This window comes from Lineus longissimus, chromosome 6 (genome assembly GCF_910592395.1).
Source record: "Lineus longissimus chromosome 6, tnLinLong1.2, whole genome shotgun sequence".
In the NCBI taxonomy this organism is placed as follows: domain Eukaryota; kingdom Metazoa; phylum Nemertea; class Pilidiophora; order Heteronemertea; family Lineidae; genus Lineus; species Lineus longissimus.
Window position 1 is genome coordinate 15,419,604 of NC_088313.1, and position 24,572 is coordinate 15,444,175.

The window sequence follows — 24,572 nt, forward strand, 5'->3', positions numbered from 1 at the left end:
TATTCTATTCTTTCATAAGGACTTAATCAATAGTAATATTTCTGTACTCAAGTCCATGCAGGCTAGTTGTCCTGTCCTGCTGCCTTTTCCCGTGGAGGAAGTAGGCAGAGTGGCCAATTTTGACGTAGATTCTCCTGTCTAACGTGATGGAATTGGCCTCTTGTCTTGGAGCTCTTCTGACTTATGGGGTCGGCCTTGGATATTTTGGATATCATGTCAAACATGACGTCAACCGATTCCACAACTTGGTAAAGTTCGGCCTCTCGCAGGAGGTGGTTGGGGCTACGCTGGAGCTGGCACCCACCACTGATCGTGTCGTGACTTTGTTTTGATATTACATTTTGGAAATCATGAATATTCTATCATATGATGAATATCCATGTCATTTCAATTCAAAATCTGTGTGATTTTGGTATTTTGGCTCTGTCCCACGGTTATCCGTCTAACTCCTCATTTTTATACAAACCAGCAGCTTATGACCTGATCGGCGCTCCATTCACACAACATAATTGTTGTTGACGTCAGCGACGCTTCTCCATCCAGGCTAGTTTTTGTCTGGTCGGCGGCACGGATCTCCTTACAAAAGCCTTCAATTTCACAGAAAATAAACGTGCAAATAGCACCCCGACTAAGTCATTGAAATATTGAGTTGTTCAAGTGAGTATAAATTCTAAATCCACTCGTATTCACTTCGTACTTTTGTTAGAATCGCTGTGTTAGTTCGGGGCCGGATCTACATGTTTTGTGTGGAATGGCCCAGATTGTAAAGCCACGCCCAACAATAATGTACATCACTACATGTAGCCATGCATTTGGTGTTGATTGAATTTCATTCTTGGCATCAAACATGCAAAGGCAAGGGTAGATGATGACGTTGTGATGAAATTCCGTGTATGAAAATTGGAGGACATCGACATACTGGTATTGCCCATATCATGAGTTTGACCTCCATTATCATAAACTTGGTCATGATGACATTGTCATTCATGCATTGATCATCGACATATTGAGGCATGTCATGATGTGCTCGATATCTGTTGTTGTTGTCATGATGATGTCATTGATGATTGTGAGTATGGTCGATGGACGATTTTGACAAAGACAAACCAGAGCCCAAACAAAGTGAATGAGCACTCTCGGAACATGTCACTCAGAAGGCCTAAGCCAACTTCGTACAATGCCATGAGCCACTGTGATGCATGACAGGTCTGTGCCCAAACGAATTATACCTGCAGTGATAAAAGAACACTTTGCTTTTGCAAACAAAAAACCATGACCACGGCATGAATTTGCTTAAAAAGTTCTCTGGCCATCCATTTGTAAAAAAATGGTCAACAAGGCATAAGAAGAGTATACTGGGTTTAGGCCTACTTGACCAGCCAATCAGTCAAGTTCAGATGGTTGGGCAGGACTCCTTGTATTGTAATATTTTGTAACTTCATATCATCACATTTAGATTGGAATTTGTACACTCATGTTCTTAATGGCTTCCTACACTTGATGTTCTGATAGTACTATAGCGACCTTCTGCATACTGCAGTGGCAGGATAGTGGTTATCAGTATCACACTAAGCCCAAACGATGTGGACACAACTATCTACACGTACATAAAGGAGAGCATATTTTAGCAGGGACAATTCATTTGTAAATCTAAATATGTCCTGAATGGACCTGCGTCCATTATCTCTGGCCATTCATCCTGCATGCTATTGTTGATGTGGTGAGCTGAACTCGTATGCAATTTGAGAAAATAGGTCACCATTTATTATAGGTATTCATGAGAAACTTTCCCATTCAGTGTGGCGGCCTGAATATAGAGGAGTTCTCATTATAATGTGAAAAGGACATGAATATTGTTTAAAAAATCGTTCAAAGATTATAATATTCTCCATGTCTATTATTAATGCCTGATGCAAAAACATTCTATTGACTTGATTTAGCGGCTGTATTAGTCTTGCTGCAACTGCAGCTGCAAATGAAATAGTCATTTCAGATTATTAATGAGGGTAATGAAGTTATGCTTCAATAGTGTGCATATTCATGATCGCTTCATCAAGACCCTGCATATCATTACAACAGGTTGGTTGTTCACATTCCAAGTCATACGCTAAACCAGTCTTTGGTAGCTCTATTTCTCTGCATCATTCTCGTCAATCAACTTGGCTGCATGCTGCCTACCCTTTTGACTCAGTCAGAGTGAGGTGAATGATATTTTTAGAAATTTCCCCATCGGCCCCAGAAAAATGCCAAGGTATCTTGTGCAGCTTCAGGCAACCCAAACTACTTCTCGGTGGCAAAGCCCTGACATGCTTCGGCCTTTCAGGTGATGTCTTCTGAAATCTCTTACTGCAGAAATTGTTGTCTGAGCACACCAAGCATGGGGCATCGTCAGAGCTTTGTCCAAATTGTTTGACTTGGAGGCGCTGCCACTATGTGATTGCTGAATCAATATTCTTGCAGGAAATGCTGACTGCTTGGGTTACATAAAGCGACATCTCACAAAATTCAATCCTTAGTGATATCTTTTGGTTACAAAAAGGAGGGACAGATCAATCCCGAGTCATGGGAACGGTTCCTCAGCTCAGGTGAAGGTATGAGGCTCAAGTCCTGCCTTTCTCCTTTGCAATGCAAATATGCTTACTTTCCTTGGAGCATACCTCCCATCTTGTTTGGTTTTGATAGCACACTACAGATGCTCCCAATGGATCAGTTTCTTGGGCGTGATTGGCAAGGGCTGTTGGCCATCGCCATCGGGGAAATAATTTATACCTGAACAACTTGTGGTATTTTCTGTAGAGTGCCTGCCTTAGCGCGCGTACATGTAGTTAGATGATCCATCGCTGTAGAGATAGTGTATTACATGCTTTCTTTGATCCATTAGTTAGTATTAGACTTACTTATTGGAACCTTTGAAGGAGAATAATGTCTAAACCCATTGGATCCAATCAAATGGACAGAAAGTGGGGGCTTACAGGCCGGTAGTTAGCTTTTTGGTCACGGAAAACACTTCTTTTATTCTCACTCAGTCAGTCTGAAAACTGGCCAAAATCTGCACTTTGAAAAAAATCATTTTTGTGACCCTTGGTGGATTTATGCATTAGAGGGATTGGAGAGAGTATTGCAAGGTACAGTTAAGTAAAATTGAGTTGTAAAATTTAAACCAAGGCACAACATTATTCTTTTTTCGAAATTCTTGGGTTTTAAATGCAGTTGATTGGCACTGCTACTTGAAAAATCCTTATTTCATGCTCGCCTGTTGTGTGTCTTACCTGTAGCCTATTCACATACTATTTCCTTGATACAAAAAACTTGACATATCTTAGACATGAGCAATGGCCTAGACTCCACACTCGAGATAGGCTGCAGAGCATAACTTTGTCTTGGGTTCGACTAGAGGATATCCTGCATTTTCTGAATGAATCAGTCATACTCTGGCCAGATCAGGTCAGCCTTTCCGCCCACACTTATGTATTGGGGTGTGGATGTATTCTGAACTGGGCTCTACACGTACATGAAAGCAAGGGAGGTCTGCCAATCTTGATGTACGTGTTGGTATTAAAGTCTGTCCTGGTCATTTGCCAGGTTGCATATTAAATTAAAACGACAGTCTTTTTGTCTTCAAAAGATCTCCCTGCTATCCAATGGCTGTTCCCCATGATTATGGGCCTTAAAAGTTCTCTCCTGGTGGCTTGTTCAACTCATTAGGTAGAATTGAAAAGGGGGGTGACTTATGTGTTACTTGGGACCGTCCCCTATCTCAGCCAATTGCATGTAGGTTTTGGTCACATCCAGTATTCGATTTGATCTTTTCTATGCAGTTGCCAGAAGACGAAGAGCACCAAGATGTCTGGTTGTCCATCAGAATCGTCATCCATGGCATGTGGGAAAATCTAACCTTGCATTTGTAAATTCGGAGGAGAGCTTGCTGCTTTTGCTGCAAATTATCACTCAACCATTTCTTGTGTTTTTACCTTCAGGTTGTAATTGAAGTCCAGGATAGAAAGAAGTAAGATACAAAATGGCTGGAGTTCCGCCAACTTTTAACCCGAAACCGGTCGATCCCAAGTCACGACCAAAACCATCGCCACCCAAGTTCCTGAAACATCAGGTCTATGAAGATGCCGTTGTCTTCCGCCGGATCGACGAGCATGCCATAACGGTGAGTAACCTTAAAGGGAACTGGAACCGCCGAGCGATTTATTCAACTTTTCGACTTTCACCGCCCGAGAAAGTCAAACTTCCAACTTCCTATTCGAGTTCAGATTTGTAGCTCCGCCCCCAGTGCCCGAGCATGCGCAGTTCAATTTGTTATTATTGAGAATCATGTGAGAATCATGTGAGAATCATTTGAGTCATGCGATCTTTCATTCATGAGTTTTCGTAGTAAATTCCATAGTAGTGACGTCACTCAATGATTGACAGCTAGGCGCCATGTTTCATTCATGCCTCGTTCTGATCACCCGATACGCGGGAAATGAAAACGAGGTCATACGAACTGGCTTGGCGGTTTCAGTTCCCTTTAAACATGGATTTGAATGCGGCTGGCAATATTGCAGTGGAGGTCCGCTTTTGACTATGAAGATGCATAACCAGAAGGAAATTGAAATTCTGCTGATCACATATAGACCGATGAGTCTGCATGAAATTGATGCTATCTAAAACAAAATGGTGAATCAGAACGATTCAATAGCAATCAATCATGACACTGAGTAAGGACTCTGGCAAATCTATGCCCCTGGACCAATTTGAATTTTGCTAGAGTACATGTTCTCTTCATCCCTGCATCCTGGTTGCTATGACATTCACCAGAGCCAGACAGACCAACGAAATCAATACCTTGGTGATATTGATCAGGCTGGAATAAATGGACCAATCTATTTTTAGCAAAAGAAGAATGGGTTCCCAGTCTTGGTGCTCTGCCATCTGATGATGTTTTGTATTCTTCCAAGGGATGCACACTGTGTCACAGCTGTCAGATATACTGCTATATCAAGCTGGTTTCGCTGGAGGTTGGGGTGGTTTCCTTGCCAGTAGTTTTCAAAGATCTGGTTGGTTTTAATGAAGTTCTTTAGGTGTTTTTTGGCATCCTTAAATCTCAAGTATCTCTTAGTAACTTCTTAGCATTTCTCAATCCCGCCTGCTAGTGCTACACTGGAAAACTAGAAATGTAAAAGGTGCATTTATTGATTAAATATGGAGAAAGCAGAAATGCCAGACTGCACCCGTTGGCACGAGAGCGAAATCACTTATCATGATGTTCTGATAAGAACAAGATGGAAGCTCCAAGACTGTTTACTAGTATCTCCCTGATAGCCTTTTCACATGGAATGTTAGCCCCAGACTGATATACACATGCTTGGGGCAATCTATCATTTCTGAATATGCTGATAGTGTTATCTCATTTTTAAACACTTTTTTGCTATACATTCATAAACTAAGCCCTTGCATGACTTAACAAAACCATCATACCCTAGTGACAGCCAGCACTCCCTAGCTCCTATCCTAACGGGATGCAAGTAGCCCATTCTCAAGCGCCTGACTATGACATTGACAAGCAAATTTCATATATCAAGTCAGACCCGAGTTTCTGAATTGAACCCCATTTCAGGCCCTATTGTCCACCTGTTCATCGCCCGAATCTAGCTACATTATTACTTGATCTGCACCAGACTTAAAAACGAGTCGTATCGGCTGCAATGTTTTGGGAGGACCAGTGTGTTGGTTGGAGAGCATACTGTTGTGAACTCAAGTTCTCTTTGGGTGGAAATGGCGACTGATTATCTCTTTACATACGCAGCCTGCTGTTAATTAATCAATTTTCCAGGCACCAGTCTGTCCCAAATGACTGGCTGCAGTCTGATGAGAAGATCTAGCCATGTACATACATCAACCTATGTTTGCATGATTTGACTACCATTTCACAATAGGGTCATACCTCGGTCAGTCTTGTCTAATGATATTTATTTAGGTTGGCATTGTGGATTGCCCTTAATGGAATAGATGGACAGTTGGCACACCCAAGAATAAAGCGATCAAACAGGCCTGACCTATATAATATCAGGTTTTAGTGTACGGGTTTGGTTTGTGAGTAATATAACATGTATTAGAAGCAGTCTCCACTCGAATCGAATCAAAATGAAATACTATGAGTTGGTCCAGCCTCACCAGTAAGCGAGGGCTGTCTCCAAAATATTGAGCATCCTCTCAATAACTCAGTTGATCATGTTGATGGGTTTCAATAGGTTGAAGCCCTTTGGCTTTGGGAGGAAGACAAGGTCATGAAAACCCTCAATAGTGTCCACATATCTGCTATATAGAGTGTGCAGTCACTTGCTGGCTTTGTCAGCCGATTGCGTCAAAAACGTGTAAAATATCCTTCATAATATTGTGGCACAAGGGACTCTCCGTTATCCAGTTTTGGTTCAAGGTAATTCTCACACCTTGAAACAAGAAAACCTGATTGTCCATCGTATAACAGAAAGTTTAACCCATTCATGTGTTGTATCTTTGCAGGTGGCGCGTAACCCTCATAAGAACTTCCGGGATCTTATGTGGGATCTGGTTTACCGTGCCAACTTTACCGACCTCGAGAAAGTTAGGTGAGTGGGTGTGACCAGGTCTTGATCATTACTGCAGAGGCATCACAGACTGATCTTGAAATTCATGGTCATGGTCATGGGCAGACCAAAAAATATTTGAATTGGTTATATATCTGTCTTGTAGTTGAAAATGCAACTAGACTTCCATTTCGTTTTGCAGTTCTACTACCCTTTCCTCCAAAATACAAAAATGTCAGATACAACTTGTTAGCCCTGAGTTGACAAGTTGACAACTTAGTTTAAGTGCAATATACCTGATGATTCTTTGTAAGTAAAGGATCTTTTTAATCCTCTTTCAGAATCATTTTCCGATGGATGACTGCCAAGAACATGTACATCATCCAGTTCGACCAGGAGCTGCCTGGGACACCTGAGGAGGTGCTGACTGCCTTCAGGAGGAGGAAGGGAACCTTCGCCAAGATCCTGGAGACCATGTGCATGTAAGTATCACCAGATAGACAATTTCGAAGAGAAGTATCTCGCTGCAAGTTAACTTGAGCAAGCTGCTTCTGGGAATCTGATTTCTACAAATTCACACATGACGGCGAGGCTGAGGGGTGGACTCGAGCAGGTTTGGGGTTGTGAGCAGAGCGGAACATCCTTGCAATAGAAGAAGATATGAGCCATGGCACATGTTGCCAAAATATTGGTTTCGAGCATCATCTGAACTCTCCATTTTGCCCACATCGGGTCTCATGTTTGGACCATCTTGGTTGTTGTCACTGCCGTACATAAATGTAAGGTGATTTGCTCAAGTTTTGTTTCTTATTTCAGCCATGCTGGTCTTCACTGTGTCACTGTCAATGGATTTGCCAAGGGTGTTGACTACCACCCAGGAAAGATCTTCACTGGTACTGCCTATAACCATAGCTGGAATGCCGTCAATGTTGCTGGCTCTTGGCAACTGATCGATGCCCACTGGGCAACCAGGTACCTTTCCTCCGAGAAGAATCTGCCTGAGAATCTCGTCTATGAGTATGACGACTTCTACTTCCTGATGGAGCCCCAACAGGCTGTGTACAGCCACTTCCCTGAGGATAGCTCATGGCAGCTCCTCCCCAGGCCTGTCAACCTGGCCCAGTATGAGGACCTCCCTCTGGCCAAGTCGCAGTTCTTCAAGTGCTACCTGGATTTCCTTGAGAACAACCATGGCGTTGTCCGCACCAAGGACGGCAAGCTCCAGATGACCTTGGCCTTCTGGAGACCTTGCACTTTCACCTTTAAGTTGGCTTTTGTCGATTCGTTCTCCGAGGAATACAAAGGACAGGATTTGAAGAACTACGTCCTCCAGGAGACAACCGGAAACAGGATCAACTTCTTCCTCCGTGCACCAACCAAGGGAGAGTTCTACCTGACCATCTACGCCCAGCATATCCCCGATAAGCTGACCATCGAGACTACTTTCCGGGCTGCAGCTGAATACAAGATCATCTGTGACAAGGCAGCTGAAGATTCGCATCCATACCCGAAGTGCTCCGACACCAACTGGGGCCCAGGTTACCCAGTGTCGCAGTTCGACCTCATCCCGAATACTAAGGAGGGAGTCATCACTGCACCCAACGGACATGCCGATGTCGGATTCTTTAAGAATGACCCGAAAGTCAATCTCCTTGCTAAGCTGAAGAAACCAGGCATGGAAGACCAGACCTTGGATCGCTGCATCAAGGAGCAGGACCGTGGCAACGAGTGCAACTTCAGTGTCGATCTTCCCCAGCGTGGCGAGTATGGTTTGGAGATCTATGCGAACAAGCCTGAAGATGGCACCACGTACACCCACATGTGCCAGTACATGCTCGCCTACCCTGAGAAACCGCAAGGAGACAAGCAGTTCAAGGAGAACTACGACTTGACACCTGTAACCAGTGCCAAGCCGGGTAGTGCCCACATGATCAAGCCTTATGGTAGCTACCAACCTGGAACTGGCTCGGTAAGTTATTGAATTCGTGGCTGTCTCTCTCGAGGAACATACATGTCATAAATACTCCATCATCCTCACTCATTTGATCACCCAGCATGATATTGACTTCGAAGACTTGAGTTCTATTTGAAGGTCAGTTTTGACAATTGAACATTCTGAATTGTCCATGCTGCGGCATTGCCATCATTAGATGGCATCATGGCTGACACGTCCTGAATGCTTGGTCTATACCTCTCGCCTGATCCCGGGCAGATTCAAGTCACCCAATCCTGCTCAATGAGCTGTCAAAGACCAAGTGCTAATCACTGTTTTCGCCAAGAATTCATTACTTCATCTTTCATGACACCCAGTACGTTCCCGTGGTGCAAAGTCACCTCAAGTGATCTTTCTGGCAGAAGTTGTTTCTTTCACAAATATACCCTCAATGCTAATTGGCTTTTGATCTGCTGCTGTTCTTAGGTACAATATAAAATTAGGACTTCCATTGTAAGTACGCTGCATTGAGCATTTTCAGGCAGTTGCATGCAGAGCGACCAAAAATGTTTGCTTTGGTTGCCATCCTCTATCCTGAACTTGACCATCATGATTGATGTTGAATTGGATTGACTGAAGAATTGAACATCACTATCCAGGAAAACTGTATTGTCTCTTTTTCCTTCCGATATCTCAAACCTACCATACCACGGGTAGGTCTTGAGTTGAACCCTTCTCTGCATTGATAATTTGCATTTTATTTGATATAGCCTGACACCACAAAGTCTGTGTGTGATCTTTCTTAAAGATCATATGTGTTGATTTTGTCGATGCACATTGGGGTACAGATATTTTTTCAACATTTTTTTGCGAAGACTCTTCCATTGAACTACGCTCTGACTGAGATTTTGGCCAAATTTAAACAAGCGATCGAGAATGCAAATTTATACTCGGCAGTGGGTATGGATCATCAATCTAGGTGCAAAGCTAAATGAGGGAGTTGGGTTAGTGATGCGTGTACTATTTTGAAATGCTATGAAGTTTGTTCTGGTAATGGTTTTTCTACTCCACAATACAAATGACCCATCGACTACTCCGGGTAGTATCATTAGGTGCCAGGTGGAGGCAAGATGCAAAACAGTCATCTTATATTCACGTCACTGCCTTGAAATGTTGAAAAAATGACTTGCCCCTAACTGCATGAGAAAGTGGAAGAAAGGAAATCCTATCAAAAATAAACACCCTCCTCAATCTACCCCCTTCCTGTTACAGCTTGCCGCTGATGCTGGTATGGAGAAGAAGTCGCCCTCCAAGAAGGGCAAGAAGGGACCAGCTACCGCTCCCAAGCCAGGCCAACAGCATGCCTATGAGGAGGAACTCCCACCACCACCGCCAGAGTTCCTGCAGCCAATGCAGGACACCCAGTTCCAATACGTGCCCAGGAAGGATGAGACTACAGGTTACCCATCGTTGGCTACTCAAGCTGCGACCGGCCAGAGACCTGGAGATGAGAGGATGGGACCGTACCAGGGACGCAAACCAGCTGGAGCACCAGGTTCTCCTGGAGTCAATGAGGAGGCGATTAGCCCTCAGTATGCTGGACAGCAGGTAAGGAAGTTTACTGATAGGCTTCAGTTTGCTAGATTTTAAAAGGGACTTCCATACAGCATGATTTTACAATTTTGCTTGTTCAAGGAACGTGCTAGCTCACCAAATCCTCCAAGCAAAATATGTAAGCTCAGATTTCTCCATTTCTGTGGACAGTTAATATTTATAAATTGGCAGGTTTCCTGTTTTATCTTAAAATTTGTTTGAATAATGGATGGAAAAAGTGCAATCCTGCCATTTTTTTGCTTTGGCAGTCAAAGAGTTGATATAAATCAAAGATTATTAATATGCATAGACTAAGTTGTTATATACGCATAAATTTGTGGCAGTACTTCCACTTTCATCAAATTTGGGATAAATTAAGCATAGTTGACCTTATGTACGCATGACAAACAAGGCAATTTTACTGCATTTCTTTTTACCCATGAAGTAAATATTCTCCAATCTGTATGCCACTTGACCTCATTCTCGGCACATTCTGATGTGTAGGCTGGGATGTTTGCTTGCATACCACGATGTTGTTGTGTTGACCTGTTCTTCACACTATTCCCTTGAGTTCTGACATTGAGACTTTCTTCATTGCATGTTGTGCCCCTCACATCAGGCAAGGGTGGATGTTGGGCGGGGCTGGTGTAGAGGGAGATCATTGAATTTACTGTGAGGCTGGCAATCATAAAAAGGCTTGGCTACACCAGCCTTCAGTTGGCTTCTTTGACTTTCTACATTGTGCTTTGTGCCCCAAAACCAGGCAAGAAGTAGAAGAATAGGGCGGGGGGGGGGGGGGGGGGGTTGAAGTTGGTGCGAATCAATCCTAAGGCTATACTTGTGATCATAGGAAGAGTGAACAATATGCTTTTCTGATTTGCACAAAGATGGCAGCACCAGCTTGGTGCTTCATTTCATTTCACCTCGCGGTCATCATTCAACTCATACAAAATGATAAAGAAAACTTAATCAAAATCAGTAACTCCGGCTAATACTGTTTGGTGTTGGCATTACTTCAATTCATTACTTTGAAGCAATGGGCTTTTGGTTTTGGTGACATAGAGTTTTGGGTACTAACCTTTACTTTCCATGATGTTTTAGATGAGGACAGCTGTTTCCCCTGGCTCGTATCAGGGTCACTTTGTCATGGTAAGTTACTGAGGGATCAACCCTTCTTGAAGAACATAAGGGGTCACTATAGCAAGTGGCTCAGCGAAACTATCGGCATGGCTTTTCTTTCTTTACTTCAGGGTTGTACAGTGTACTGAAAGACCATGGATGGATGGAGTTCCAAGAATTACTTTCTATTTGAAGAGTTTGGTTCCAAAATGCGATGAGATCAAATGCAAAAATGTGATTGAAGTTTTGAATTTCCTTGGAAGTGCCTAAAATGGCCAAGTGAAGCACAGTATGTGGGCTTCTTGGTTTCTAAGGTTTCTGGGTTAGGCTGGGGAGGAAATGTAAAGCACTTTGAGAGTGTTGTACATTACAAAATTGCAATGTATGAACTTGCTAACAAGATGACTTTTAGTTATCTTCAAATAACTAAAAAAATCAACGATTGAGTTTATCTCATTTGGAACTAAACTACTGTACATTAAACCACTGTACATTAAACCATTGTATATGAGACTTCTGTACATACTAAAGTTAAGGAGAAGAAATCACAACATACTGTCATTCAGGATATATAGCAAAATTTGAATTTGAGAGATGCTATTAAATGCCATCTGGTTTTACACTTGACGATTAAAACAGTGATAAATTGTACAGAAAATTGAATGCTTGTGCTGTTATGATATTGATAATCTGCATTCACATGCCACAATGTACATAGTCTGTAAAAGAAGAGCATCAAACTATCTTCAAGCATGTTTTTCAAAAATAAAAGATTTTTGAAAGCACAGCTTTCCAGTCATGATGACAGAGCGCACTGGCAATGGTGCGCTCACTACAACAGCCGATCAGGCCTATACAAACCACTTTATTTCCATGTGGCTTCAGACCTATGCATTGCCGGCACGGGACTGAAGATATAGTACAGGTGGCTGGACACAGAAGAAGAACAACTCTGACCTATGGGATGATTTCACTGCCGTGGTTTGTATTATGCTCTAGAGTACTGATACCGACACGTAGGTCATATAGTGAGGTCGGACTGTTGATGTTATTAAAGCAGCACCCGTACAGAAAAAACATGAGATGGCTTCAGCGAGAGCACATCTCTTGCATGGCTTTCATGCTTTGCGTTGACTGTTAATAAAGATAAGTTTATTTTCAGAGCATTTTGATCCATCAGGTAAAATTAAGGTCTTTAATCAAAACTTGAAAGACTGATGAAAAGCAGCACTTTCAGAATCAAAGAATTAGACCAGAAATGATCATAGCATATTTGACAAAACTTGTTGTATTAATTTTGAATAATTTCTGTCCTCGGTAACTTACTAAACAGTGCTGCTGTAAACTGCCAAATTTTTGCAGCTGTTTTATTTTTGCTGTTTTTCTGGAATAAACCAGATGAAAATTGCGAACAACATTTTGGGAATTCGCCAAAATAAAAATTGTGGAGCTTTTGTGGAATCTTTTGGAGAAATTTCCTGAAGTGTGAGAAATTGGCAGTTTACAGTGTCATCATTATTATGGACAGTATGTCCAACTCTATTGAAATAATAATGTCTAGTAAAAAAAACCTACATGCAATGAAAATCTTGTATGTGTGTTCACAAGCTAACTCTGGCTTATACCATCTTGTAGGGAGGTCCTGATTTGGCTGCACCGGAGGGCACATTCTTCAAGGGGAAAGATGCCAATGACCCCCAGGGAAGGTTTTTCAAGGGGATTGATCCAAGGCAGTCTTACAAGGGAACTGACCCCCAGGGTCATTTCATTCAAGGGCAGGACCCACAGGGCGGGTCTTATAGGGCCACTGATCCTGAAGGGCGTTTCTTCAAGGGTGTGGACCCGAGGCAAGGGTCTGTAAAGGGGAGTGACCCACAAGGGCGGGTTTTTGAAGGGCAAGACCCACAGGGCCAGTTCTTTGATAAGAACGACCCAGAAGGGCATTTTTTCATGGGCGGGGATCCTAGGCAAGGTTCACTTAAGGGCAATGACCCTGAAGGACGCTTCTTCAAGGGTCAGGACCCAAGGCAGGGATCCCTCAAGGGCACTGATCCACAGGGTCAGTTCTTTGATAAGGACGACCCTGAAGGACGCTTCTTCAAGGATGGGGACCCAAGGCAAGGGTCACTAAAGGGCACTGATCCAGAAGGACGCTTCTTCAAGGGTCAGGACCCAAGGCAGGGATCCCTCAAGGGCACTGATCCACAGGGTCAGTTCTTTGATAAGGACGACCCCCAAGGACGCTTCTTCAAGGATGGAGACCCAAGACAAGGGTCACTAAAGGGCAATGATCCAGAAGGACGCTTCTTCAAGGGTCAGGACCCGAGGCAGGGTTCCTTAAAGGGCACTGATCCACAGGGTCAGTTCTTTGATAAGGACGACCCTAAAGGACGCTTCTTCAAGGATGGAGACCCAAGACAAGGGTCACTAAAGGGCAATGATCCAGAAGGACGCTTCTTCAAGGGTCAGGACCCAAGGCAGGGATCCCTCAAGGGCACTGATCCACAGGGTCAGTTCTTTGATAAGAACGACCCTGAAGGACGCTTCTTCAAGGATGGAGACCCAAGACAAGGGTCACTAAAGGGCAGTGATCCAGAAGGTCGCTTCTTCAAGGGTCAGGACCCGAGGCAGGGTTCCTTAAAGGGCACTGATCCACAGGGTCAGTTCTTTGATAAGAACGACCCTGAAGGACGCTTTTTCAAGGATGGAGACCCAAGACAAGGGTCACTAAAGGGCACAGATCCAGAAGGACGCTTCTTCAAGGGTCAGGACCCAAGGCAGGGATCCTTAAAGGGCACTGATCCACAGGGTCAGTTCTTTGATAAGGACGACCCTGAAGGACGCTTCTTCAAAGATGGAGACCCAAGGCAAGGGTCGCTCCGGGGCCATTATAACGATCCACAGGGGAAGTTTTTCAAGGGGGATGAACCCCAAAGGGCATCACTTAAGGGTAAATACCCTCATGGACAGAGTTCCACGGGGACTGATCCCCATGGAGAGTCATATTATGGAAATGACCCACAGATTGAATTTTTTGAGGGGACTGACCCTGAAGGGAGATTTTTTATGGGTGGGGACCCTCATCAGGGTTCGATGAAGGGAAATGACCCTCAAATCCAGTTCATCAAGGGAGGTGACCCTCAGCGACAGTCATTGAAGGGAGGACAGGGCGAGGTAAGTTGGGAATGCCAGCTAAAAGAATGACGATTCGCGAGCGGTGTTGGTTTTGACAGTCGATTGTTTAAACTACTGTGTGCTTATTACCCAAGCATGGCTTTGAGGACGGAGGGTTAGTCCTAGCACTACATTATTTTGCAGGAATTGAAATGTTCCCTATGCTTTTCAGGCAGAATTCCTGTCGACCAGTATAGTTTTTCGAATATTACCTTTTAGTTGTCTAATCAGAATATACCAGAAGTGGACACACTTCTGTTGGCTTCCTTTCTGGCCTTTGTATAAAATTTAAATTGCTTTAGCAAGAAAAAACTATGTAATCATAGCAAACTGTGGCGAACAAGCATGGTGAACCTGTTGGCTTGAAATAAATATGATATCTTAGAATGTTACAAGATTTAGTTGTCTGACTATGCCTTGTACTAGATCAAGACAAAGTAGTTGGCGATGATTACCAACTTTCACACTTCTGCAATGTTGATGTTACCTCATTGGTTCTGAAATAGTCTTCATATGAGTAGCTAGTTAACCTGGAGAAATTGTTTAGTAAGCTGAAATATAAACTGTGTCGACGGGTATAAGCCAGCTGAGGTTCGCCTGTACAAAGTGCCTATTTTACCTGCAAGAGCCAAAGGGTCACCTTAACACGTTGACACAGTTTATGTTTGGATGTAATGGCATTTTCTTACATGTATGCTTTTGGAGCGGCAAATGATTGTGTTGTCATGTATGTCTAGGAATAATAAAAGAAATAGCTTCCTGAGCAGATAAAGCTTCACCATGCACAGCATTCCTGACATGAAAGGCAGAGTTACTGCACAGAAACTGAAGATTCACACCAAATGCTTTCAGCGGCAATACTCCTGCGATAGTCAAATTGAACGAAACTCAAGACGTTTTCTTCATGAATGAATCTATGGGGTTTTCAGGTCAGAATTTGTGGAATCTTTGCAAAGTAAACAGTTCTTGACCTCGTCATTCTGGTTTGTTGACACATTTTAGAAAGTCCTCTTAAAAATGAGGCTCACTGCAGATACTGTCAACCTGGAGGTGTTTTTGTGTGAGTGTTTTGTTGCAGGTGACGTGCATAGTACGTCATGTCGCATGTCCTAATCATGTGCAGGTGACGTGCATTACACATCATACCCCACTGTAATTTTAATTCATCAGCACTTGTCTGAAGCCCCTCTTTTTATGCCATAAACACATGGGAAACATTAGTTTGATCCAAATACTATAGGTGGCAACACTTTTGCATCATTTGCCCATTCAGATAAAAGTCAAGACCATTGGGCATTGCTGGCCACTGCTCTTCATAGGCTGAGAAGTTGCTGTTTCATTGACAGTTTACAGTAAACGCTAAAATTGAGCGCTATAATTGAACTCACTAAAACTTCGACTCTATGCATTAACCATTATATATCGGCAGCAAGCTTGAAATAAAGTCAACATGAAATTAAAAAATGTGCAAATTTGCAAACCTTTGGCTTTGCAGACATATCTTCACTGTTTACAGTGATCTACAAAACCAATAATATTCTGACCGTCAAACACGAGCTCCATGGCCCTGAGCCTTTTGGGTGGTTTATCGAGGCCTAGATTCAGCTGCCTTATCTGACATTTTGTGGATGTTTGAAGACTTGTCCACAAATACAAGTTGAAAATATCCCATATTTGTGGATGCTTGAAGTGTCATGCATAAACAAGTTGAAATTATGTGCCGAGCTGTAACTGGAGACAGGAATTTAATGTAAAAACTCTCTTCGCTGGCAGCTTGATAACCCTTCATTATATGGCAGTGAGGCCTACTGATCTAAATTTTGTGCATGCCGGACAATATAAGTGGTTAGTCCCAGGGTTGGATCAAAACTTGCATGGTTACTGCAGCAGTGGCCAGTATTTTCGAACGGAGTGCTGGATATCCCAAATCATTTTTTCACAAGAGGATTATGATAACTGGCCTGTCAAGTGCGTGCCTTGATTCTACATGTCCTATGAATCTGAAGTCTGTGTGGAAATAAAATGCCATTTGTGGAAATATTGAAATTTTTGAGAATGAGGTTTAATTTGTGGAAATAAAGACCTATTTGCGGTAATAGTAAAACTATTTGTGGAAATAGAGAGAGTTTCTGGAAATGAATTATGATTTGGGGAACGGAACATGTTGAATTACAAGTTGTGGAAAAAAGGGCTTTATTCGTGAAAATCTTGTCAGCTGGTTGGGTAAGTGTTTGCAGTTTCTTGCTAAGTGGTAGCCTTCTTCCAGAGTGAGTTTGAAAACGTGCTTTGCCATCCTATGATATTTCCCGAAAGACAGCTATCTGAAGGGGTATTAACACACTAGTTCTACTGTCCTGAAAAGATTTTAGAGTAGCAGGAGGCCTACAAATTTTTTTTGTGATACCAATTTTCTTTGTTGTGGCTGATATTTCAACTGGTGGTAAAGTTACCCTGTAGCTAGCTTAGTTAACATGATTTAATGTAGTTTGAACTTCTCACAGACAACGAGTGATTGATTTTCGTTCAGGCATCGTCTACCTGTTGGTAAACATTCTTATCCTTTGTGTGCGGTGCGGCCTACACACATTCCATGTGGAAGTCATACTTGAAAGGCTTGATTTTCTTGAATCCACAAAAACTTAGTATGTTCACAACCATTAAGTGTACAATCTTTATCGAAAAATATCTATGATAATTCCAGGCTTAAAAATATTGTGAAAAATCCAATTCATCCGTTGCTGTCCTTGAATGATGATCTGAGCAATTACCATAATTGACCTCTGTAATTGATCTGAACCGAAGGTCATTCTGAATCATTCATTGATGCGTTATGATCAGTAAAGAGAACTTTCTCTCACGTAACCAATTCATGCAGCATTTTACAGCGTTTTATGTGATTTCCAAAGGCCTTTTAGGACTTGTGCCATGAACCAAATACAATCTGTTCTAGTTGAAAGGGTCATAAACAACAACGACGGGAAGTTTTAAATCACAGCATAAAATGCTGATGTGGAGATAGGCCCTCCATGATAGCCAGTTATGTTTTCTGCATGCTCTTCTGGCTGCAGCCGTGTTGTACCTGTCCCGCCCCCAGGTGAGAACAGCTCACTGGTTAGCCATTCAATCAGTCTGATTTACCATCTTATCGATAGATACACTCCAGGCTCAGGTGATACAGTAGAGGTTTTGAACTCTAGCATACTTTAGACTATAGGGCGGACTGGTAGGCAATCACAGAACTTTGTGAATTCGGTTTTGATAGGGTTGTGTTTGACTCGGAGTACAACAACATTTCATCCTAGAAATCTTATTCATGTGCCTGAATCGGAGTAAAGCAGAATTTTCGTCGTAGAAAGTTGATCTGTGCATCACATTCCAGTTTTAACAGAGGATACCTTTCTCTAAGTGATATAATTTCAAGGGATCTCATACATTCCAAAGAAGTTGTGTTCAAATCTCCATTCCAGTCTTTAAACTTTCTGATCAGGCTTGGCATCATTTGACTCTTTTGGATACTTTTGCCCGGCCAAAAACTGTAAATTTGGTCTTGTGATAAAGTTTGTAATAAAGGATTAGTTACGAGACGAGTATTGTGAAATCTTATGCGATACATAGGAAGTGGATGAATAGGTCTTATCATGCAGCACCAACGAAAGATAAAAGTGATGTCTAAGGCGTCCATAGTGATGGCACCGGCAGTAAGTTATTGTAGAATCAATCAATCAATCAATCAATAAATTTCTCCTTAACCCTATTTGTGATTTTGCGGGAGATTTGAAGTCTACTGCAGGTAACACTTGAACCCCCTGTGACGTGGGATCCTTTTCTTGCCGTAGCAGAGGCACTCGGGTAAAAGAGGCCACAGCTGACATCTGACAGACTCTCTTCATTTTTGGTTCCCTTGGTTTGGTTGTGAATAGCCAGGAATTTTATTTCTATGAATCCCTGCTTGTGCAATCCCCATCAGAAGAAACAGATTGCGGGTTCTACCTGGACGCAACCTCTCGGCCATTTTTGGGATTGGCACTGGGTGATGCGACTCCTCTTTCATCAACATAGATTGGTGAGGAGTGGGACGACTTGGGGGGAGCTTCAAAGCTTCTTTGCATGATTGCCGCTGCGCACTGCGACAAATGTATATATAAGCACTTTTAAAATCATATTTAGATTTTGCGTGATTGATTAAGATATTGAAAATTGTAAATGTACAGGTAGATGAAAGAACAAGACCCAGGAAAAAGATGATTCATTTCGTAAAAAATGCTCCCAAAAAGCATTTGTGCCAAAAGACTTCTGAGCTGAATTGTAGAGAATATTGTGCATTTGTGCATACAACATATGTGTTAGGGTTTAAGGCTAACCGTATCCAAAGAGGTGGTTAGTCTGACCTATGCAAGTCTGAGTAATGCAGGTGCTAACAAACCTTGTAATATTGATACATTCGTTACCAATCGCTTATTTTCTGCTGCAAGTCAATGTTACATCATTAAAAGCATACAGTGATACCTAACCTGTCAGTAGCCTACATTCAGTTCAATCATCAAACGTGATGAAGCTTACTGCAGTTTTCCTAAACGAAGTGGTTCAGGTCTTATTCTCTTTCTGAACTTAAGTGGTCGGCAGTGCTCTTTATACCAACTGCAAAAGTCAGAATCTTTGTTTTCATTTGTTGATCTCAATTCTGTTTAAGTTTCAGCTAAAGACACCTTGTAATGTTCTTCTTCGACCAATAATGTTTCAGTTTGCCTCTGGACTTGGATGTGGAAACACCTACCCAAAGAAATCTGCACACAAATTCTAACTACCTGCTCATATTTTCCAGCAATCTGCTCCAGAAAGCTACGGACAACCAGGAGTTGGCTATGGCTACCCAGGTGACGGGGGATCTGGATATGGCCCTGGCGACCAAGGAAAGGGTGGCCCAGGGGACAGAGGATCTGGATATGGCCCTGGTGACCAAGGAAAGGGTGGTCCAGGGGACCGAGGATCTGGATATGGCCCTGGTGACCGAGGATCTGGATATGGTAGTCCATATTATGGTACTGACAGAGGAAATGAAGGACCCTACCCAGGCTACCAAGGTGCCCCGATTGAATCTGGTGAGGCCTACATTGAGCCCAACTGGACTACAACCCTGAACCTTGAGCTGGCTCCCCCAGAGGATTTCATCCCCCATAAGGTTGAGAGCAAGACTAGCAGTGCCCAGCACGCTACTCCTGCTCCTGCCCCTCCACCACAGGAGGCCGAGTTCCAGCAACAGGAGACGAATGATGAGAAGTTCAAAGCAGTTGATCAGCACGCTATTGAGGTAAAGTTGTTTTCTTATTTTGTCTTCTGTTTCCTTGATTATTAAAAACTTACTTGCTGTCTCCTGTACTTCGGGTTTGTCATCTGGTTAAAGTGGTGGCAAACATTGCAATTATCTGCATGGGGGAGCCAAAATGATCTGTGGCTTCTCTCCATTGTTAACTTCAGACACCGATATAGGGCATTAGGCCCGCTGTACCAAGAAAGTGTGACTCATATATAAACAAGAAAAGACTACAAACAACTGTTTCATTAAAGACCCATCTTTAATTAAGAAAATTAATTATATCTGACAGAGAGTCAAGATTTCTTCCTGCAAATACGCCACCTATCGTGTTACTATAAATACCCATCTGGGCCTGTTACCCAGAATTGAGATCAGATAATCAAAAGAGTGGCCTATTTTAACTAAGTTGTCGATCTGAGGCAGGAAAAGACAGCGGTGTACTGTACAGTGGCAATACCTTCTGTTTTAATTTGCATGTTTACCCGAAATCTAAAGATCTTTACTACTTGGTTCTCTTTTAGGTGTCCAAAATGGACCACAAGAACTTCCGTGATTTGGTTTGGCATCTGATCTACGCCAGGAGCATCTCTGATGAACTAGAAAAGGCTAGGTAAGTCAACTGCTGCATTTTTGCTACTTGAAAATATAAACTTCAAGTCAAAAAAGTATTCTAAGTGTTCCCCTTCACCAACACACTGCCCCATCTTTTGATTTTACCTTCTTCTTACAGGGCCATCTTCCTTTGGCTGTGCACCAAGGACTTGAACGGTGTCCATTTCACCAACCCAGACAAAGACTCCCCTGAAGAAATCCTCATGGGTCTCAAAACAGGAAAGACAACATACGCCCAGATCTTTGAAACACTCTGCAGGTTAGTATAGAGTATGAACAACAGTACTCTTGTTCTATAACTGAGAAGAAGAGTCCATGGACTATATTCTTTGTTACGGAGAGTGGTGAATTCCACTGGCCCAGAGAAGTGGACAGGTTCTATTTCAGCTACATTAGCACTTACCATGCCTGCATAACAAATAAGTTGTGCTATAGAACATCTTTATTAAGGACATCCCTGGGACTGACTACGAGGTATCCTGATTACAGAGGTCGACATGAATTGAATTGGTCGATTCTAGACCAAAGTCACTTGATAAGAAGGGGGACAAAGAAAATCAGGTCAATGATATAAAGTCAGTGATTTACTTCTGAAATTCGCATCATCCTGACACTATCTCTACTGTTGTGTTTCAGTTACGCTGGTCTCCACTGCGTCATCCTGACCGGTTTCGCAAAGGGTGCTGAGTACAAGCCAGGCATGAAGTTTACTGGACGAGAGGGCCAGCATTCATGGAATGCCGTCTTGATTCATGGTGTGTGGCGACTGGTCGATTGTCATTGGGCCGCAAGACGTCTCATTGGAAAGCACGCAAATGTTGAAAATGTCCGCTATGAACTTGACTTGTATTACTTCGGACCAAACTCAGCCCAACTCATCTACACCCATTTCCCTGATGAACAGGATTGGCAGTTACTTAAGCGCCCAATTTCCCAGTCCGAGTTTGAACAGCTTGCACCTGTCAAATCAGCTTTCTTCAAATACGGCTTAGAGTTGAAGAGTCACCGCCAAGCTGTTATCAATTGTAATGGTGAGGTCACCTTGGCGATTACCTTCCCACCCCACAGGACAGATCTGGCGTTCACATTTAGCATAAGCACTGATGACGGCCAAGATGTCTTGAAGGGAGTCAAGTTGTCGCAGTATGGTATGCAGGAGACCCAAGGCAATGAAGCTGTCTTCCGACTCAGATTCCCAGAGTCCGGCTCATACAAGTTACTCATCTATGCCAAGGAGGTTGATCTAGCTCATAAGGATGCTGTATATGGCGCGGTGTGTGAATACAGAATTGATGCCCACCTACCAGCCGGTAAGGTCATTACTCCCTACCCACCATGCCCACAGACTACCTGGGGCCCAGCAGAAGCAGCAGCAAGGTACGCCTTCCAGCCTCTGCAACAGGGAAGTGTGTTCCACAGCTTCGACGGTTCATGCGATATCAAATTCACTATGCCACGAGGCGTGACCTTGAGATTCATGGGCAAGTTGAAGAGTAACGATCACAAAGATGCCGACCTTGAGGAATGTGTAATTTATCGAAGTGTCAACGACCAAGCTATTTTCAATATTACCTTCCCAAGCAAGGGCGAGTATGGTCTTGAAGTTTACGCCAATGACCCAGAAAAGGACGGCAATACCTTATACCACGTCTGGCAATACCTGATCACCAGTGAGACCCAAGGTTCAACCAAAGGTATTAACCTTCCCCCAGGTTACCTTGGCCCACAACCAAAGTTTGCCCAACTCGGTTTGGAAACAACTAGCCACTCGGATCCCTACATTACAACTTCACAAGGCGTTGTCACCATCGATCTACGTACCTCTCAACCAATCCGCATCACCACACAGCTCCTGTATGCATCAGATGGTGCCAATGACGACATGAGCCAGTACGTCTTACAACAAATGAACGGTGAGATGCTCTCCTTCGTTTGCAAGCTGCCAAAGGTTGGCGTCTACAAGCTTCAGATTTTCGCTCTCCCATACACTGACCCAAGTGAGAGTCTCCCAGGTGTTTTCAACTTTGTCATCGAGACCACTGGCCACGCAGACGACTTGCCGTTCCCGAAACAGTTTGCCCAGTGGAAGGAGGGATGCTTCTTATCCAGCCCACAGGTCGGTCACCTTGAAAAGAAAACACAAGACAGGAATGGTTCCGTCTTCTTCAACCTGAGCGTACCCAAAGCTGGAGCCGTAGCCGTCGTCGTAGGCGAGGAATGGACCCAGTTGAACGACAAGGACGGCAGGTGGGAGGGAAACGTTCCCTTTGCCGAGCATTGGGGCAACGAGAGCAAGGTCTCGCTCTGCGCCAACTATGGTTCAGTTCAGTCCAGCTACAGCACTCTGCTGGAGTTCAGCATGTAAAGGCTTCATTTATCCAACTTTCAAGACACTGCTTTGCTTTTTAGAGACTGGGAAGGTAAAACGAACAAATCCTGCGTGGTCTTTCTTCGTCATGTTCTGTTTACATGTAGGTATGAGAAATTCTACATTTTTCTCATCTCGGTTCGAAATTCTGCAAAATTTTAAAATTTTAAAATTTGCATTTTGTAGTTTATCCAACAAATTGAAATGTATTGTGATATATCATCCTGCTGTCATAACTTAACTCCACCATCAAACTTCACTTTGATCAAATGTGTTTAAGAAAGTCTATGACATAATCAAGGGTTAACTGTATGTATTTATGATCAAAACCAACTGTTAAAACAGAGAAGTAAAAACCAAGTTGAAGTGGAAAAGCCTTCTGATGTATACATTTATTTCATGTAATAGTCGCACAGTGAATAGTCTAATTGTTAGCATGTAACTTCTACATGATTATATAAGGGTTGTAGGATTTCTATTGACCGAATCTAAATGTTAGTGCATGTATTTGTTGAGCAACCAAACTGTCTGGTAGATTAGACCCATGGTGTGTAGAATGTCCGCTTTTAATATGGCCCAAGGCTGGAGAATTTAAGCTCTTGAAGAGGATGTCTGTATTTTAACTCTTTGCTCACGCAGGTTTTTGACAATTGCCCAAATGACACCATCTCATTCTCATTCTGAATTTAGTGATTTCTAACCTCCTCTTGCGCAGTTTTAAACGACTGTTACGCACTTACAGTAACCTTCTTGATGTCAGCTCTCTATCTTGGCTGATTTGGGTTTAAAGTCTTCTTCCTTGTCCCATGGTGCAGTGAGCTATGCCTGCTGTAGACTCGAGTGTTGTGTTCATGGGATGATGTGCTGTAGCATGCCTGAATCTGATGTATTCTTCTTAACCATTTCATTTTGTCCTTAGCTAAACTCCTGTGGTTGATATACAGTTTTGAATACGTCCTTGCCAGCGTTGTTAGGTTCTTCAATACTATTCTTGATAAAGCCGAGTGCTAGAATAATTGTATTTTCCCGGACAACTTAAATTTCTTATATTTTCTGATATTGATATGTATTATGTTCATGATGAAATGTACAAGAAGAAACCTGTGTTACAGAAGAAAGTACAAATTGTATTGAAGTAAATTTCATTTGTAAATTGAAATCTCGGTAATTGTCCATCCATTATGTCCAGTAATTCAAAAACTGTGATCTGTGCAGAAGCTTGCGTTATTTTAAACGAAGAAGTTGTTCCCAAAACAAGATAAATCAACTGTTAATCAATGGTCTGTTTTGTTTACTGCAGTGCAGAACGTCAATGTTGTTACGCAAATATCTCAATGTTTATTCCCTTTTGATGCTAATATTGACTGATTTTCTATAAATTGTTTTTTTACACATATCCTCAATATTTCAAAATCTGACAGTTTTTCATGTTATAACTTTCAAGGTTAATTTTCCTAGCTTAACTCAATCATGTATTACAACTATCTTGAAATATGGTTGTCAATTTGTTGCCCTGGCATACATGATCATGGAAATCATTCTACTGTCCTTTCTGTTTTAATGTCACAGCTTAATAAAAGCTTAATAAATCTTGTTTAAACCAAATACCATCTTGATTTTGCTTGTTGGCTATTGTGGGAATTGTCCGCTGTGGTATTTCTGTTTCACACCTGTATCACACTCTCCAAGGTCTCAACACTAGTGGAGGCGACAGAGACAATGCCTGTGCTGCCTTCCTGTTTTGCCTCATAGCCCCCATTTCAGACTTGCCTAAAAGCCAAAGTGGCCTTTCTGGATTGCATTGGGGCCCTTTCTAATTACAGTCGGCATTTTGCTTGGGTGCCCTTGTCATGATGGCACTTTACAAGACACTTTGCCCATTTTTGTGGAGGTTTTGCTGTG

At 42.7% G+C, this 24,572-nt stretch overlaps 1 protein-coding gene across 1 annotated transcript; it reads left to right on the forward strand.

The window, feature by feature from the left end:
• Positions 1-522: 522 nt before the first annotated feature.
• Positions 523-24,275, forward strand: LOC135489581 (uncharacterized). The gene is made up of 12 exons (XM_064774984.1): positions 523-657; positions 3,978-4,159; positions 6,514-6,599; positions 6,899-7,039; positions 7,374-8,526; positions 9,763-10,098; positions 11,185-11,232; positions 12,838-14,376; positions 19,199-19,684; positions 20,212-20,300; positions 20,421-20,561; positions 20,939-24,275. Exons 2-12 carry the CDS (start codon positions 4,019-4,021, stop codon positions 22,665-22,667), a joined length of 5,889 nt encoding a protein of 1,962 aa, XP_064631054.1. The 5' UTR covers positions 523-657; positions 3,978-4,018; the 3' UTR covers positions 22,668-24,275.
• The last annotated feature ends 297 nt before the right edge of the window (positions 24,276-24,572 follow it).